At 20.0% G+C, this 20,651-nt stretch overlaps 2 protein-coding genes and 1 non-coding gene across 4 annotated transcripts in view; 2 read left to right on the forward strand and 1 right to left on the reverse strand.

Moving 5' to 3' along the window:
• The first annotated feature begins 32 nt into the window (after positions 1-32).
• On the forward strand, positions 33-106 carry Trnat-agu (transfer RNA threonine (anticodon AGU)). Its single transcript has one exon. It is a non-coding gene; the product is annotated as a tRNA-Thr (tRNA).
• Positions 107-3,817: 3,711 nt separating this feature from the next.
• LOC128954637 (neuropeptide SIFamide receptor-like) lies at positions 3,818-13,414 on the forward strand. Its single transcript, XM_054300239.1, has 6 exons — positions 3,818-4,070; positions 8,015-8,062; positions 8,429-8,480; positions 9,790-10,177; positions 10,743-10,980; positions 13,278-13,414. The coding sequence occupies exons 1-6, from the start codon at positions 3,818-3,820 to the stop codon at positions 13,412-13,414; spliced, it is 1,116 nt and encodes a 371-aa protein (XP_054156214.1).
• Positions 13,415-17,280: 3,866 nt separating this feature from the next.
• The window catches only part of LOC128954591 (protocadherin Fat 4-like), a 48,666-nt gene continuing 45,295 nt past the window's right edge, over positions 17,281-20,651 (reverse strand). For both annotated transcript variants that reach the window (XM_054300194.1, XM_054300193.1), the window contains exon 37: positions 17,281-17,400. In XM_054300194.1, the coding sequence (XP_054156169.1) occupies positions 17,283-17,400 (118 nt within the window). In that variant the 3' untranslated portion in view covers positions 17,281-17,282. The remainder of the gene's footprint in view (positions 17,401-20,651) is intronic.

Raw genomic sequence — 20,651 nt, forward strand, 5'->3', positions numbered from 1 at the left:
GAGCACTGTTAGTTTCGTGCCAATCACGTGCTGGCTTCGTGGCTTAGTTGGTTAAAGCGCCTGTCTAGTAAACAGGAGATCCCGAGTTCGAATCTCGGCGAAGCCTTTTTTGATATACAGAATTTTTTTCCTATTCCTAATTTTTTTTATAAATATTATTTTTATTTTTTTTAATTAATTACAAGTCACAATTTACAATTACCGTAATTTGTTTGTTTGTTTGTGTGTATAGTTTATAAACTTATATTTATTTGTTATGTTGTACAGTATATAATCTATTTTATATAAATCTTTTATTTTTTTTTTTTTTCTATTGTCAACTATAGTATAGAAAATAATAAATATTTATTAGTTGATAAAATAATTTAAATTTTTTATTTTATTTTCTCTCTCTCTCTCTCTCTCTCTCTCTCTCTCTCTCTCTCTCTCTCTCTTTCTCTTTTTCTCTCTCTCTTTAAAATATATTATGGATAATCTTATATCTGATTTTTTGTTGTTGGTATTATTGAATATTATTGTATTATAGATGATTTTTTTTGTAAATTGAATTTATTTACTAAAAGTTTGTATTTTATGGAAAAATACTCTATTTTTTTAAAAAATAAAAAGTTAAGTCTTTATTTTATTATAATATGTTTAGCATTTGATTAGCATTTGATATCAATATATTAAAGTATTAAATAATAGACAATAATGTGTACTATAATATATATAGCTTTTTATTCACTATCTATCTATTTATCTATCTATTGTATATCATATTATATTTATAAAATTACATGTAATGTAAATTTATTTGGAAATCGATATGCAGTACACGTGATAGGCTTATGTTTAGCATTTAAATATAATATAAAAATCAAACACAAAGTTTAACAATACTTTTGATTATATCAACAAATTTAAAAATCTAACAATTATTTCACACTTTATTTGTCACTTATTTTTTTTGTATGACTGAATCAATTTCATAGTTGACTTCCGCATAGATTTTTGTTTTGTTTGATTTTTTGAAAATATCAAACAATTAACAACTACTGTAATGGCAAACAATGGCAAAACTAGTAATATTGAAAATTATATGAAAATAATACCTTAAATATATTAATAGAAAATATTATGTAATTTGCTGGCATAATGTATTGACAAAAAGATTTAATATGATTTTAATAAAGTCATATGACTTATAATTTATAAATATGTTTTTGTATAATATTTCATAATTATTTTATTTTATTATCTGTTGAAGTAATCAAAAATAATTAAAGAGAGAGAGAGAGAGAGAGAGAGAGAGAGAGAGAGATTTGGATTACCTATTAGTTAGAAAACATATGACTGTCAATAAAAATTTAATAATATTTTTGTTTTATTTCTATTATTGTTAGCACATATACAGTACAGGTATTAATAATATTATATATACTGTAAATAATTGGCTTATATTTTTGACCACTAATAATAATAATTATATTGAATTACATTATTTGTTATTATTATTATTATTATTATTGGTTATTATTTAGTTGTATCAGTTTATCCGTTGCCAATTATATATAAGTTTTCTTATTAATAAGTTATTATTATTATATTAGTCTCTAAATCTTATTGATTTTAATTGCAATATTATTTGCAATCCCCAGAAAAAAAATCAAAAAATAAAATAAGACAATGTTTCTATGATTTCAGAGATTATTATTATTATTAGTATTTATTATTAATATTATTTTTCTTATATCAATGATTATGATTATTATTATTATTATTAGCATTGATTGAGTACCTTTAATATTTAACAATTGATCCGGATTTTAGTATTAGTATTATTATTATCATCATTATTATTATTACAGTATTATAATAATAAACATTTTATATGTATGATACTGTATAATATTGAATATTGATACTGAAATAAATCATAAATATATATTAATAAATATATTAATTTTACTCTATTTCACTTAAATATTTAAAAAAAATCATTTTATTATGACATATATATATATATATATATATATATATATTATCATATATAAATAAATTTAATAAATAAATGTAATTTATATATTGTAATTTTTTAAAAAGAAAATTCCGTATTAATATTATTAGATATAATTTATATGTATATCTAAATATTTCTATAATATATTTATAAGTTTATGTGATTTACTTTTAAGCAAAAATAAGTTATACAAAAATAATTTTAGACAAAAATTATATTATATTATATGATACATACTGTCAGTATATCATTAATACTTTAAATATAGTTATTGTATATGAAATAAACATGTTTACTATTTTTGATTTGATTTATATTTACTGTATTTAGAAATACTGTAATTTTTTTTAAAAACAAACTAAACAATTCAATACTTTTTATTATATAATTTAAATATAAAGTAATATGATTAGTATTTTTCAAAGTAACATGAATTAATAATAATAATATTAGGATTTTTGATTAGTATTTTGCGCAATAAATGTGCAAATAATTTATATTATTAATATTATAATTACTATTATTATTATTATGTTTTGTTTAAACTAAATCAATTAAGCAACAAAAAAAATTATTAAGTACTGTATATGATATTTTGTAACTATTATACATTGTATGTAAATTTTTTAAATCAATTTAACATGAAATTTTATTATTGATTTTCGTTGTTGTTGTTCATATTATTTGATTTTTTTATATAATAGTAATATCATATATTAGTAATATTTTAATTAAAAATATATATATACATTAGTAAATTTTCAAGCAAATTACGCTAATTATCTATATAAGCATAATATATACTGTTTTATATATACTAATTTGAAAACTTGATAGACTATAACTTTGTAGCTAACAGTTGATCATAGTATGAGTGATGGCATAACTTTTTTTTATTTGTTGGCCATTACTTTCCATGCTCTCAGTGCTCTCACTCACTCTATTTAGTACACTAATAGACTATACACTCACTGTATGGATAAGCAAATGATAACTTATATATATATATAGGGATCTATTGTATGATATGTATGTGTGCTCTCAGTGTACACACACACACACACACACACACACACACACACACATCATACCGATCCTCTCACTCACTAACTATATTCATTCATTCAATAACATACAGTGCTTAGCACCGGATCTTTTTCTATCATAGTTGTAGTTCAAGTATATAACACTGTGTGTGTGGGAAAAAAAGTTTTATTTTTAATATCTATATAAATCATTATTGAAAAGTTTTATTTAGTATTATTTTATTTTATTTTTTGCTAACACAACAAAAAAGTGATGATAACAACAAAAATAAATTTTTCTAAATAAGAGAAATATTTTAATAATAATAGTAACGACACAAACAAAAATCAAATGACTTATGTAATGGATTTTCAGTCTAAAGAATATTCTGTATAAAAGAATATCATTATATATATATATATATATATATATTTGGTGTTATATTATTTGTATTATTTATATACAGTATTACTATTATTAAAAAAGATTAGATGAAACAGAAATTTGTTTTTTTAATAAAAGAGTTTATTTATTAATTAATTAAATAATAATAATAACAAAATGAATTTATTAAAAACTAATAATAATAATAATTATCTCAATATTAATATTAGTAATATATATAAAGTTAACACTAATTTTTTTATTGCACAAAATCTTGTCTTAATTAATAATAATAATAATAATATCAGTGATTATGCTATTGATCTAAATGATGACAATCAGTATAACCACACGTATAACGTCGACAGTAGTATTAGTAGCAGTAGTAGTAGTATTGGTGATGAAATGTACAATCAGTTTGAATGGTCGGATCAGCTATGGTTCCGACACTCGTCCAGCGTATCCATCATACTATGTATGGCCTATACTATAGTCTTTATACTGGGTATAGTCGGCAACTGTTGTGTAGTCATTGTTGTCGTACAATCGCCACGAATGAGGACAGTGACCAACTTTTTCATTGTCAATCTAGCATTTGCCGACATACTAGTGCTCATATTTTGTCTGCCGGCAACCCTAATAAGCAATCTGCTCATACGTAAGTGTTGACTATTAATTTTTATCAACAAAAAAACATAATAAAAATTTAAAAAAATAACATAAAATAAAAAATAATAATAAATTATTTTTTAAATAGCTATTGACTTTCAATAGGTTTTTAATATATATATATATATACAGGGTTGTTTTAATTGTACAAGTGAAGTAATTTGCTTATAACTTCAAAACTAAACAAGATATTTTAATAAAACAAAAATTAAGTTGTAAATGAGATGTGGGAAAATTATTTGAAATAATTTCAAAATTTTTTACTTAAGGATTAAAATAATGAGAAATTAAAATTCAAAATCTCTAGTAATTTGTATGCATAAAATGATATTTTTTCTTTATTTTTTTGATCAACTAATTAAAAGAAATATTTTTTATTGATATAATATTGATGTAAAAATTAATTGAAGTCTAATATAATCAATGAAAATCACGATTTACGCAATAAAAATTGCTTAAAAATAAAAATATCAATTTTTTAAACTAAAGAAAAATACCTTAATTTTATTTAAATGTGCCTAAATCAATTGTTAAATTATTAATTATTACTTTTATCTATTGTCTACAAAATGTATATTATAGTAACTTGGTAGTATTACGGTGTGGCCTATGAGCAATATTTTTGTATCTAGTGTAATTACATTAAAACTACGCTATATAATTTTTAAAAAACAGGCTTAAGTAAATTTCCCACATCTCCTTTACACATTAGTTTTTGTTTTATTAAAATATCTTGTTTAGTTTTGAAATTATAAGCAAATTACTTCACTTGTACAATAAAAACAACCCTGTATATACACTGTATATATTAAGTATTATTTTATTTAATACTATATATTTAGAGCTTATTTTTTTATCGCTTAACTATTACAAACACGTCTTTGTTTTATATAGTTTTGTTTTTATATATTTTMTATATATATATATATATATTGTTAAATTCCTATTAAGTTAATAGTGAAATAATTTACAAACTATTTGTCAATCTTAATACAAAAACAAATAATCAATAATTTATCACTTTTTTTTCGTTAAGTTGAAATTGCATACCAATGTTTTTTATATTTATTATTTTTCTATACATATACCATTACACTATATACGGTATATATATAAATATATATTTTTTTTGATTTAGATGAAAAATCAATATATTGCAAAATATATTTTTTAATATAGTTGACAATGAAAAAAGAAACTACAAGAATAAAAAAATTTTAGTTTTTTTTAATATTATATTTTGAGTTTAATATTAAATGAAAGATTGAGTGCTTTGATAATTTTTTTTGGTGTTTTTGTTTGTTTGTTAATATATTATATGCTATTATATTATTGCACAATAATTATATACAAACACATATACAAAATACTAATAGTGTTAATGTCTATAGACACAATAGCATTAGAAAACAACATTTTTGTACAAGATAAATTTTATTATTATTTAATATAATTTATAGTGTATGTATGTATGTGAGTATGTCTATGTGTATGTGTGTATGTATGTGTGTATGTATGTGTGTATGTATGTGTGTGTATGTATGTGTGTTTATGTGTGTGTATATGTGTATGTGTGTGTGTGTATGTGTGTGTATGTATGTGTGTGTATGTATGTGTGTGTATGTGTGTATGTTTGTGTGTATGTTTGTGTGTGTGTGTGTGTGTTGTAATTAAGGAAATACAATACAACAACAAAAATGTGTGATAAAAAACTATATTAACATTCATTCATTGAGAGATAACTATCTGTATTGTATTATACATACAGTATATAACACATACAGTATATACTGATATATATAATATAAAAATCTTTTCCTAGTTTTCAAGTGTACAGTAAAGAAAAATTAATAATAAATTTTGCAAATGCTTTCATATATATTATACCGGTATATATATATATAATTATATATATAGTAGTATAGTATGGGTAATACAATAGTGTAAAGTTTTTTGAATTTTTTTTTTTTTACAATTAAGATAGAAAAAAGCAAATAAAATAAAACATTTTTCTAACAACAAAATAAAAATTATATTTGAGTGCACACACACTAGTAGTAATAGTAGTAATACTAATAATAAAAATAATAAAAATGACAGGAAAAAATTTTGGACACTAAAAATGACACCAATTTATGTACCGAAAAATATATACAGAATATATATATATATATATATATATATATATATATACTTTTGTCATTAGCGTTATTGTTAGTCTTTTTTTTGTAGATATACTGTAAATATATTTTATTTATACTAAAAAACAACAATTTTTGTCGTTATTATCAACATTGAATAAAAGGGATATATATATACAGGAAAAAAAAGTTTTCTACAAATATATATTTAATGATATTTTATATGATGTGTGTGTGAGTGTGAGTGAGTGAGTGAGTGAGTGAGTGAGTGAGTGAGTGAGTGAGTGAGTGAATGAGTGAGTGAGTGAGTGAGTGAGTGAGTGAGTGAGTGAGAAAGAGAGAGAGAGAGATTCTGGTTATATTTTTTTAGAGAATATTCTAATGTTTTTTCCTTAATTTTTTTGTAAACTAAAATTTGGGTCATTTGAGATTAAAAAAAAATATTATATTATTAAATTTAATACTGTAGTTTTATCATTTCAATGTCTAAAATCTAATAATATGAAAAAATTTAAATAATAACCATTATTATTATTATTATTATTATTATTATTATACTGTATTAAATGCAGCATCATTTTAGTGTTGTGTTTGTCTAGTCATTTATTATTACTATATTTAGAAATTTTTTTATGTATAGTTTTTTTTAAAAAAAATAACATAAATGAAAAATATATGTAATTTAATTATTGAAAATTATAATTATTACAAACATTACAATTAATTTTGAATAATTTTTCAATAAAAATGTTGTTTAGAGAGAGAGAGAGAGATTTGTTTGTTAAGTGAAAGATAAAAAATAATAGTTGTTTAACTTTAATTAATGAATTCAAATTTAACAAATCTGATATACATATTACTGTATATGTATGTTAAAAAAAGTTATAGTTATTTATTTTTTAAAAATTTATAATTTAATTTGACTTATAATTTATACTCAACAAAAAAATAATAACAAAAATAAATAAACAAATTCTATGTTATTCTTAATATAATAAATAATAAATTTTACTTTACTTTAGTTTTTAGTATTATTATGTGTTCATTAAAAGAGATAATAAGATAAGTTTTTTGTTATTTTATTAATAATTTAAAAAATACATTACAATATATTTTATTCATCAGTAATATGTATACACATTATGTCGGTGTAAATATGTTAAAAGCAAAATAATTTATTACATTTATTTTGTAATTTTTAAAAAAATTAAAATATTGATTATACACTAGTCTAATAGAATTTAATTAATTAAATATATAAATAATATATATATATATATATTATTTCACAAAACTATTTGATTTATACAAATTTATATATTTTATTTTATTGATATACTTTCACATTTTAATAAATGGTGTAATTTATTTTAAAAATCCATTTATAATTTTAATTTAGTATTACGTGTATAACAGTATAATACATGTATATAAATATTTATGATAATTATGTTTAATCTATTTAATTAAGCAGTGGGTGTAAGACACACAAACACACACACACACACACACACACACACACACACACACACACACACACACATACATACATACACAACAAAAATGTATTTTTCAAAGTTCACTAAAATTTTGTATATTATTATTATTATTAGTATTAAAAGCATTTTTATAATAAATATTTAATGAGCTTATCATACATATAAATATAGGTATAATAAATATATGCAGTAATAATGTATACAGTATATATATATATTATATGACATTTAATATTTGTACTTAAATTTACTTTAGTACTACTATTATTTTATTTTTTTAAATGTAAATCTAGCATGGATCTTTGGTGCAATCATGTGCAAAGCTGTCGCATACCTCCAAGGTAAATTATATAATATATACATATTTATATTATTTATTATTACTAATCATATTAACTTTTTTATTATTATAAAAATTATCATATGATTTATTATTATATGGATGAATATAATATGTTTTTTAATATAATAGAATTGATTAGAATATTATTATTATTAAAACATAATTATATAGTTTTAGAATTTTTCCATTAGAAAAAATTAAAAAATAAAATTAAAAAATAAAATTATTATTAAAATTAATTTATATTTTTAAAATTCTATGGCAACACTACTAATTTCTTAAATATAATTTTATTGTATAAATTTATATAAACAATATATAATATATAATATAAATTATAATTATCTATTCATTCATAAATTAGGGGTTGTCGTCAGCGCATCAATCAATACATTGGTAGCCGTATCTATAGATAGGTTAGTAGTAATTATTATTATTATTATTATTATTATTAAATTTCAATAATAGTAATATTTGTTATGTGAATGTTAATAATTTGTTTTTTTTCATTCAGTATATTAGCATAATTATGCCAGTAAGCAAACATGCTAGTATCTATATTTATTATTATTATTATTATTATTATTAAATGAGTGTTTTATTTTATTATATTATAAAAAATATCTCTTTACAAATACAGTATATATAATATATTTATATATAATAGACAATAAAAATGTGTGTTTAGTTGTACAGTACAAGTATGTTTGCTCCCTATATATATCAGTATATACTGTAGAGTATAGTATCTTAAGTTTTTATTATTATTACTATTATTTTGTTGTTGTTTTTATTATGCAATGAATCAATGAATTAACTCAAATGAATACTATATCCACTTAATATATATTATATATATTATGGATATAACAGTACAATGAAAGTGAGTTTATTATCTTTAAATAATAGAAGAATCTTATGTTACATAAGTATCCGATATGTACTGTACTTACTATACATTCACTTACTTACTCTTATTCTCTCTCTCTCTCTCTCTCTCTCTCTTCTCTCTCTCTCTCTCTCTCTCTCTCTCTCTCTCTCTCTCTCTCTCTCTCTCTCTCTCTCTCTCTCTCTATGTCTATGTCTATGTGTTTGTCAAACATATCAGACAAGTAATAGGTTTGGCAACAATAATAAGAAAAAGAAATAAAAGTATATAATATATATTCACATAAAATATTCATTATCTTTGTGTTAGGTTATGAATAAAATAATAAAAGTCAACAAACGATAGACACAATTAATAATAATAATAATAATAATGAGAGAGAGAGAGAGAGAGAGAGAGAGAGAGAGAGAGTTAATAAATATAAATAATTTTTCACATAACTAATATCATATTAAATACAGTATATATACTATATATATATATATTATAGCTATAATTTATCTAAATATATTAATGGCCAATTTAGTATTTATAGCATAATAAATATTATTTACATAATTATATCAACAACAAGAAAAAAATATAAATAAATAGATATTATTGACTAAAATATCTATTGGCAATAAAATATATATTATATAAAAATAAGTTAATATGTTATAAAGTTATCACCATTTAATGATATAAATATGTATTGATAAATTAATATTTACTATATTTATATCATTTCATAATATCTTATAAAAGTGTTTATTTAATGTATAAATATGTTATTATAATACAGATATAATAATTATATATAAATACCTGTATATATATACTATACTATACTATAGATTCCTATCGATATGTCATCCATTGCGGTGTCAAATGACCAGACGGTGCGCCCGTTACGCCATAGTATGCATATGGCTGTACTCATCGGTTATTGCCATTCCGTGGGCACTATATTTTACATTACAACCCATCGACCCATCAGCACCCGACCCAATGATGCTATGTCTGGAACAATGGCCTAACGAATACTCGGAGAAGACCTACTTTATCATTGCCAACCTATTCCTCTGCTATCTGATACCATTGTTTATCATAACATCGTGCTATATAGCCATCTGGATGAAAGTCTGGCGCCGTAGTATACCCGGCGAAACGGCCAAACCGTTACAAATTGAATATCTGCTGCAACGGTCCAAACTAAAGACGGCCAAAATGTTTGTCGTTATTGTAAGTGTTTGTAATTGATTTGTTTAGAAGTGTTTTATATTTGATTATAAGATTTTTTTTTTGATTATTGATTTTCAAACACATAAACAATACACACACAAAAAATATAGACACAAAAATAGAGACAAAAAATAATAATCTAATAAATACTTTATATATAAATATTTTTGTGTGTTATTAGATTTATTTGATTATTAGAAATTCGTATATATTTTATATATATATATATATATATATATATTGTATATGGATTTAGTGGTCTATAATTTCCTAATTAAATTGAATTTAATAAATTTTAGTTTATATATATATATATAATTATGATATTATAATTATGAATACAATACTTACAGAATATGAATATAGCTATCAATTAATTAAAAATAATTTTTTGATGATAATTATGATATAATAGGATAGTATCATACAAACAATTTAAATGATATTATTATTTCTTATTAAACAAAAAAAATTTTTTAGAAAAAAGTTTTTATATATGATTTAGAAAATTAAATTTGTTTTTAATTGACAATTATTATTATTTTTGTTAACAATAAATCTATAGGTGATAGTATTTGTAATATCATGGTTACCACTGTACTGTATATTTGCTGTAATCAAATTGGGCGGACCAATCGAAAGTGATAGCATACATGAGCGACTATTGATGATAATGGCACCGCTGGCCCAATGGTTGGGTGCATCCAATTCCTGTTACAATCCAATGTTATACTGTTTTTTCAATAAAAAATACCGAATGGGTTTCCTATCGTTGCTGAAGACACGCAAATGTTGTTGCGGTCGTAAGTATATTATCCATAGATTTATTTATATATATTATATATATATATATATATCAGGCTTACTAAAGGTTTTCAATTTCAGGGGGGGGTATAGGAGGGGGTAAAATGGCAAAAATCTAAAAAAAGCTTGAGGGTATAGGGGGGGTGAACATATTTTTTTTTGCATTTTTAAACGACAATGTTTGCCAAATTTGAGTAAATTCCCACTAAATTCCCACTAAATTCCCACTAAATTCCCACTAAATTCCCACTAAATTCCCACTAAATTCCCATTAAATTCCCACTAAATTCCCACTAAATTCCCACTAAATTCCCACTAAATTCCCACTAAATTCCCACTAAATTCCCACTAAATTCCTACTAAATTCCCACTAAATATATCAAAATAAATAAGTTTTTTTATATTATTATTATTATTGTACTGTACTTTGTTTTGATTGAATTTTGTTTATCAGTTTTCTATTGTTTTATAAATACAGTATTATACACACAAAAAAAGTTTTTTTTATTTTATTTTTTATTTTTATTATTTGTTGAGTGCTTTTTATTTGACTGCATGTTTGCATATACTATACACTGTTATAACTTAATACACACTATACAGTCTATACTACATATATGTTAACTTTTTGTTTACTGTCTTATACTGTATACTTATACAGTATATATATTTTTTTGTAGATTTATTTTACACGCAAATTGATATGCAAATGACACACAAAAAAGGGATAAAAATTATACAAATTTTATGCCCATATATTATACAGTATATTGTATAGTATATCAATATATATATACAGTTTTAAATACATGTACTCACTTAGACAATGTCTTAATATATTGTTTTATATATATATATATATATATATATTTAGTTACAAAAAAAAATTTCTTAAAAGATAAAAATAAATAATATATTCAAAATTTTATATTGAATTTTATTTTCTATAGACTAGACAGTTTTATTAGATTTGTTTATATTGTATAATTTTTTGTCTATCAAAAAATAGTTAAAAAAGCAAATAGTATTTATCAAGCATTGGATAATAAAAAATAAATAAAATGCTTTATAAAGTTATAATATTGTTGTATACTGTATATTATAATTTAAATAAGTTTTAAATAATAAAATTTAAGGTTATTTACTACACGCACACACAACACTGTTAACAATATAATAAATTATTTTTTTTGTGTTTTAACTTAATTAATAATTTTTAAAAACTTAATAATTTTTTAAATTTAAATTTTATCTTAATTTATATATATATATATATATATGTATATCTATTCCTTAGTTTAGCAAAAAATAAATAAATAAAATCAATGCTAAATAGTAGACAATTAATGAGATCTATTTTATAATAAATTATTTTAACAGTCAAAACATTTTCTAACGATAATATTTATGCAAATAATAGTTGAGTAATTAGAGAGAGAGAGAGAGAGAGAGAGAGAGAGAGGAAACAAAAATAAATATTCAATAATATTATTTAAAGAGAATATTTATACGGAATTTTTAGGAACAGAATAATCATAATAACGATAATAATAATAATATTCAATTCAATGTTATAAATATATCATAAATATAGGAAATACACTAAATTTTTGCTATAAAAATGTAAATAAACATAAAAATAAATAGTAATGAAAATACGGTACTATTTTTTTCTTCTTGAAGGCTATAATTGGGAATTAAAGTCAAGGGTTATATCAGTTCACATATGTTGTCAATTAATGTCAGCGAACTTACCGTTAAGTTTTTGTAAAGTATTGATAAATAAAATTATTTGAAGATTAACTACAAATTGAAAATGAAAGGTCTTTAACATCCCATTCCTCTTTCTCTCTCTCTCTCTCTCTCTCTCTCTCTCTCTCTCTCTCTTTCATTACAAATCTTTCGCAGTAGTGATAATAAAAAAATATTTTACAGTAAATACTGCAAAAATTTTTTTTATAACTAAAATTAGATATTAATTAGCATTTTTTCACGGACTTATTTAGAGTTATATATATAATATATATATACTGTCGGCAAATAGATTAATACATTAGTAATAATACAGTATATATATATATATATTTACTGTGAAAAAAATAACATTTCATTTGCATTTTAAATAATTTATATTTAATACTTAGAAAATGTTTTTTTTAAATTAAAAAGATTTAAACAACAAATAATTAGCAATTTGTTTATTTAGTAAATTATATGATATCCGAATACAATGAACTTTTTTGTTAATATAAATTTAAAACATTTTTTTGCTTGTTTGGTTTATTTGCTTATACAGGTATAACTACAAGTGCTAATAGTATGCGTGGACAAAATGTTTCATCCAGGTCTAATACCAGGGCTACCATCAACAGGATTACCATTAAAGCGGATACACAGTGCGAGTTCATTAACAATTCACTGGGAATTATGTAATTTATAATTGATTTGATTGAATTGATTTTATTTGTATTATTATTTTCCTATAATAATAATAATAATAATAACGATAATAATACAATATATTTGGTGAAAAAAATCCTTTATATGTGAAACATATATACACTAAATATAATTGATATAATATTATAATTACAATTTACAGTGTCTCTACAATATCAACAATTTATTATAAATATATATATATAATTAAATATATAAATTTTATAGTACTATTGTACAATTGTAGGTATATACTACTGTATATATTATATTATATAATAATAATATAAAATGTAATATTTTATTCATATCTGTATATTATACAATAAAACACATACACATACATACACACACACACACACACACACACACACACACACACACACACACACACACACACACACAAACATACATACACTTGATTGATATAAAAGTGATATAAATGTAGACTAAAAAAAATACAATTAATTAAATTATTTATTTATTTATTTAAATGATAATATGATGATGGTATATTAGAGTAAATAATAAATATATTTATTTATTTTAGATACCCGCATATAAATAATATAAAAATCATTTTTAGATTTTACAGATATTTTGGACCAAAAGTAGTTAAAATGAAATGTTTATATATATATATATTGCTTTTAAATATAACTATTTGTTTAAATGCTATAATAATAATTTGATGTTTATTACAGTATATTTTGGTGTATAAATGTTACAGGAAGTTAAACAATCATTTTATTTTTACATTAACTATGATTTAAATCAATTAAAATAATATTATTTTACTTTTAGCTTAGATTAATAATATAAATATAGATTTAAATTATTTTTATCATAAATTATTTATAAATAAATATTATAGTTTTATTTAAAAAAAAAGATAAAATGAAATATATTATATATATTTATGTTTATTGCGTAATCATTAGGTAATAATATCATATAAAAATTTAAATCATAAATCATAATAACAGCAACAAAGATATTATTATTAACAAAATTTTTTTTACATATATTTAAATTGATTATTATTTTTGTGTTTCGCTTTTTTTGTCCAATTATTTTTGTATTAAAAAAATGAAAGTTTCATTATATGTTAAATTTTATGATTTATTATTTTTTAAAAAAAACATGTAATATAATACCTATAGTAGAGCTTACTATAAAAATATATTTAAAATATATATTTATTTTAATTAAAAACAAAATATTTAGTTAAACTTTAGCATTAATAAGTTTTAAAGCTTACACAACATACTTATAAAATATATATATTAAATACAAACAAAATATAATTATAACATTTACCTAGATGATAAATTTATTAAATGTGTATATAAATTGGTAGTTTATGTGTTATTTATAGTAAATATTTTTACAAATATTAATAAAAAAACATTATAATGATGGTAATTTAAAATTGATAGATAATATCTATTTAAATTAAATTTATATAATGTCATTAATTTCAATCACATTAATTTCAACAATAAAAATACTAAAATATCACAAATTATAAGTTATATTTATAATATGATAAACAGTATAAATATATATTTATAAATTATAGTTGAAAAATGTATTTATGAAAATATTTTATAATTTAACTGTGTAACAAAAAATAAAAAAAATAAATAAAAATTATAAAATAAATAATTTGATCTTAAAGAAAACATTATTGATTTACTCAGTAATTTGTTATTAATGATAATAAATTATTGATTATATAAAATAAAATTAAAAAAAAAACTATTTTTTTTAAAAAAAAATTGGCGATAATTTTTTCCGGCACATTATATTGACATATTTTTGTCTTGAAATTTAGGTCTCAATTAAATTAATTGATAGGACCTCGATGATTAATAGTCAATGATTTTTTTTATCAATACTACAATATATTATATGTATTAACTAAACATATATAAGAAAATGTTGAAAAATTGACTTATTTTGATATACAGTGTATAATATATATATATTACAGTATATTATTTACTACTACATTGATAATATTGGTTATATCAATACATTGTATAGTATAGTGTATATATGTATTACCAGACATTATAGACATAAATTTATACATTATATACTTATATATATATATAATATATTTTATAGAAAGTTTAACAACAATCATAGCATTAGACGAAAACATTTTCATTGATATAATACTATTACTACAGTATATATACTGTATATTTCCGTCAATACTAAGGATTCAATTTTTATTTAGTAGTATTGATAGTAATCTTATACTAAAAAAAGTCATTTATCATTTGCTATAGAAAATAAAAAAAAATAAAGTGTATTACATGTAGATATAAGAGAGAAAAAATTTGTTTTTATGTATTAAAAAAAATCACAAAAATGAAACTAATATACAGTAATAATGTATTATTATTATTAGTATTATTTTTTTGGCTAAATTTGATCAAAAATATTCTGCATATAATAATTAGATTTTATTTTTGTATTGTAAAAAAGTGGATATAATGTATAGAAAATTATATTGTATTTGTTTGAAATTTTTGTTGTCATTAGATTTTAAGTATAATAAAATTATATGATAAAATAAATTATATATGTATATTTATTTTTTGTATTAAATAAAAGCTTTTTTTTTAAAACTATAATAAATAATTTTACATTAAAATAATAATAATAAAAATAAATCAATTACATTAATAAAATATATCAATAGTTTTTAATATTAATTTTTATTATTTTTTCTAAATGGCTTATACAAAACAAGTATAATAATAATAATAATAATAATTGTATAACAATTGGTTCATGGTACAAAATTTTTTGTACTACAAATCAATTCAAAATAACTTATAAATATATATTTTAAAATAATAATCTTTTAATAAAAATTAAATTAATAGTATTAATATAATCATTTAATAACATTAAAAAAAATCTCTTCAATTATGCCAAATAAATAGACATTAGTTTTTTTTTAAAATTTAATTTTAAATGACATTTTTCTTGCATTTAATGCGATCGATATATAGGCTAAAAGCATACTTATATATTTTTTTTATATATAAATATATATTTATTTTAATAACAAGATTTGTGGGAAATATATATTAACATAAAAAGTTGAATATAAATTAATTTTATGTATTAAGACAAAAAAATAGTTTATATATATATTTATATATATTATAATAATAAAAAGCTTTTTTGCATATAACATATCGCCCAAAGATTTTTTTTTATATATATATTTTATTTGATGACATATTTTTTTGTTATTAATATTTTTTTTGTTATTAATATTAATTTCAAAAATATTACATTTGAAAAATAGACCTAAAAAATAATTGATATATAAGTATATAAATATTTATATACAGTATATATAGATATAAATATATATTGTGTGATCAGTCAATTGATTTTAAGTGCTCCTCAATGTTGTCAACTATATATATATATATATTAGACTGTCTATAACCACTTGATTATAACATTATAATAACAAAAATTTTTAATATTATTTTATTTTACAATACAATTTTGTTTCAGTATTTCATTATGTAAATAGACTTATAATCAATGATTAATAATAAAAAAATATCTATATATATAAAACAATAATTATATTACTATTTTTTCAAATGTTTCCTCTTTTTTCTTAGCAATAATTAATTTATGAAATATAAATTTATAATTAAAAAACAATTAAAGTAACAAAACAATTCATATATAAAATTAAAAAAAAACAATTTATATATTTAAAAACAACATATTATTATTATTTAATTAATTAAAAAAATATAATTATTATTATTAAATGTTTTAATTTATTAATTAACGAGAAAAGTTGTGTCCCTTTTTATAGTTGAGCGCCGGGACTCATCTCTTCAGAGTTTCGCGATTTTCTGGACGACCAACTCGTCCCGCTATATCCCGACCGCGCCGATTGGCCCGACCCGCGTGAAAATCCTGAACCCCTTTTTAAATAAATAAAAAAATTTAAAATAAAATTAATTTTATTGATTATCAAAAAAATACTAAAAATTAAATTAGTATTTTTTAGTGTGTATGTTTGTGTAATATTTAATTTAATTATATTTTTTATATTTTAATACAGATTTTTAGTACAGTATTATGTGATTTGATAATTTGATTTGAATTTTAATTAAAATTATTGTTTATATATATATATATATCATTGATAATGAAAAACATTTCAGTGTATGTGTGTGTGTATGTTAAAAATTATATATATAAATAAAAATAATTTTTTGTCAAATTTTTTTTATGTAGTTTAAGTTCACACACACACACACACACACACACACACACACACACACACACACACACACACACACACACACACACACACACACACACACACAATATCTATAAATAAAACTAAATATTTATTTCAAATACAGTTTTATCAATTTATTTATTTTGCGAATAATTTTTTTGCAGTAAAATATCATAATTATCTGTTTATAAATACTGTATAATTAAAATATCAATTTAAGATTTATTTATTTTTATTTTTTTTCAAAAAAATCCCCGATGTATACAATTTTTAAAATCTATGTCTAACACTCACACCCGCCCACCCACCCACACATGTCATAGGCATATGTTTTTGGAAAAATACAAAAAAAACTATATTATATAATAATAAACATTGTATTTAAAAAAAATTGACCGTAAAATCAGTAGCAAAATAAATAAACTGTTAATTTTAAAAAAGGATTTATTAATAATAAATTCAATATAAAGTTATATTTCCTGAAACCATTCAAAAATCGATAGACAAAGAAAATCAATGTTTTTTTTTAAAAAAATTATAAACAAATAAATTGAAAAACAAATTACTTTTTATTTTGTATAACAAAACTCATTATTATTGATAACTCATTATTTAGTATTATATATAATATAAATATATATTATATAACAGGATATCTAAAACATATGCTACGGTTACAAATAAAATGCTAAAATAAATTGATAAATAATAATAAAAAATATTAGACAACAATATATCGTATAGACAACAATAAAAACTGATAGCTTATATAGTAAAGTATTAATAAATTTAATGCCAAAAAATATTTATCCGATAAAATAATTATCGATTTCTCTCTCTCTCTCTCTCTCTCTCTCTCTCTCTCTCTCTCTCTCTCTCTCTCTCTCTCTGCTGAAAGATTATGATTAGTTAGTTATTACTTGGGGTTATATAATATAATTTAAAGCTTATAAGTTATAATAATAAAAATCTATTATTTAGACTAAACTGAGAGAGAGAGAGAGAGAGAGTGAAAGTTATATCTATACAGTATATATATACTGTATATGTTATGTTAGATAAATTGTTGTGTGGGAAGTAAAATAGCAAATTGAATACAATATTTTTTTGATGCACTTATCCATTAGATAACATATAGTACTATAACAATAATAATAATACATATATTTCACTAGTAATCTGTTAACCCATAACTTTAAATAATTGCAATATTATACTGATCAACAACAACAACAATAATAATAAAAAAGTTTGAAAAATATTTATTTTATGTTGTTTTACATTTTAATATTAAAATAACATCATTTTCTATGTCTAGAAAATTAATGTAAATAAAAATATTATTACTTTTCTGTGTGTGTGTGAATATGATATACACTGTATAATATCTATCAATAATAAATTAATTGCTCAAAAAACAATAAAGTATTGTTTTATTATTATTTATTATTGTTTTTTTTCATTAATATTTTTAAATAAATGTGTGATTAATCGATAAATTAAAAAAAATAATAATAAGAAAATAGTTTTAACAATTATAAGATATAAAAGTTATCATTATTTAAATCAAACACAACAAATATAAAAGATAATTATAATTTTTAACATAAATAAATAAAATAAAAATTTCAATTATTTATATGATATGATATATACTTTTTTTTTGTTTGCAACAATTATTGTGTAAAACAATTTTATAATATATATGATAGTATTTTACATAAAAATAATTATTATAAATGTGTAATAATTATTTTTTAAAAATTAAATTAGCAGATGTTATTTTATTATTATTATTATTTATAATTATAAAATAATAATAATAAAATAAAACTATCTTAACCTAAATATTGTGTGTATCAATTAAAAACATTAAAAAATACTGTAATGATTAGCTGAATATCTTCAACACACAAAAAAAATATTTATTTATTTTTTTGATCACTAATTAAATTTGATATTTTTCTATTGAATATTTGTTTTGCATCTCTTTTTTTAAACAAAAAAAATAATATATTTATGTAATCATAATAATAATGAAAAACAATAATACTTTAGGAAAAAATGTTTAAGCAATTAAAATGTTTTTTTTGCAATACATGGATCTAATCATTTATATCATATATAATAATAATAATAATAATAATAATATATATTTACTGGAAAAATAACAGTTCAAAGAACCTAAATGTTTAAAAAAAATTGAGATTTATGTCAAAGATCTGGTGATAATAACTAAAATATTTGCACAGATTATTATATAACAACAAACTAAAGGGAAAAATATTATATATATATATATATATATATTTGCAAAAATGATATATAATTATCAATATATAAATGTAAAGTCAGTGACGAGAGAGTGAGATATGATGATGAGTATACCCACAAAAAAAACCAGACAAACAAAAAACAAATAAATAAAAAATGCAATTTATTTTTGCCAATTATTTGATTCAATGGTTTTTTGAAAAGTTTGTATCAAATTTTCTGTATATATATATATAAAGTATATATTTGTGTGATATTAGTATTACTATAAATAAAATGCCATTATTACTACTATACTGATTACACAATGATATTCAAACAGATGGTCTTTAAAATTTAATTATAATTTTTATTTGTAGATATGATTTCTCTCTCTCTCTCTCTCTCTCTCTCTCTCTCTCTCTCTCTCTCTTTGATGTCTCGTCCACTCAATCATGGCATACATAGAAATTATATTAAATATATGATACTATATATATATATATTATCTAACATATATACAAACACAGTTTATTTTGTGTGTTTGTGTGCCTATTATGTTGAAACCAATCAATTATATACTGTTATATATATAAGTTAAAGTTATTTATAGTCTACTGTAATATTATAGTAGCCGTCAAAACATTGGTCGCGTCAAAAAAAAGCAGTTATATT

The sequence above is a fragment of the Oppia nitens genome, unplaced genomic scaffold (genome assembly GCF_028296485.1).
Source record: "Oppia nitens isolate AA-2021 unplaced genomic scaffold, nextdenovo-longstitch-racon4-pilon3 scaffold28_pilon_pilon_pilon, whole genome shotgun sequence".
Lineage (NCBI taxonomy): Eukaryota > Metazoa > Arthropoda > Arachnida > Sarcoptiformes > Oppiidae > Oppia > Oppia nitens.

Bases quoted from the DNA above. Each gene is read 5' to 3' on its own strand.
- LOC128954637 (XM_054300239.1), top strand. From the start codon at position 3,818: ATGTACAATCAGTTTGAATGGTCGGATCAGCTATGGTTCCGACACTCG. The intron at 8,063-8,428 runs GTAAATTATATA...TTCATAAATTAG, and splicing joins AGCTGTCGCATACCTCCAAG to GGGTTGTCGTCAGCGCATCA. The intron at 10,981-13,277 runs GTAAGTATATTA...TTGCTTATACAG, and splicing joins ACGCAAATGTTGTTGCGGTC to GTATAACTACAAGTGCTAAT.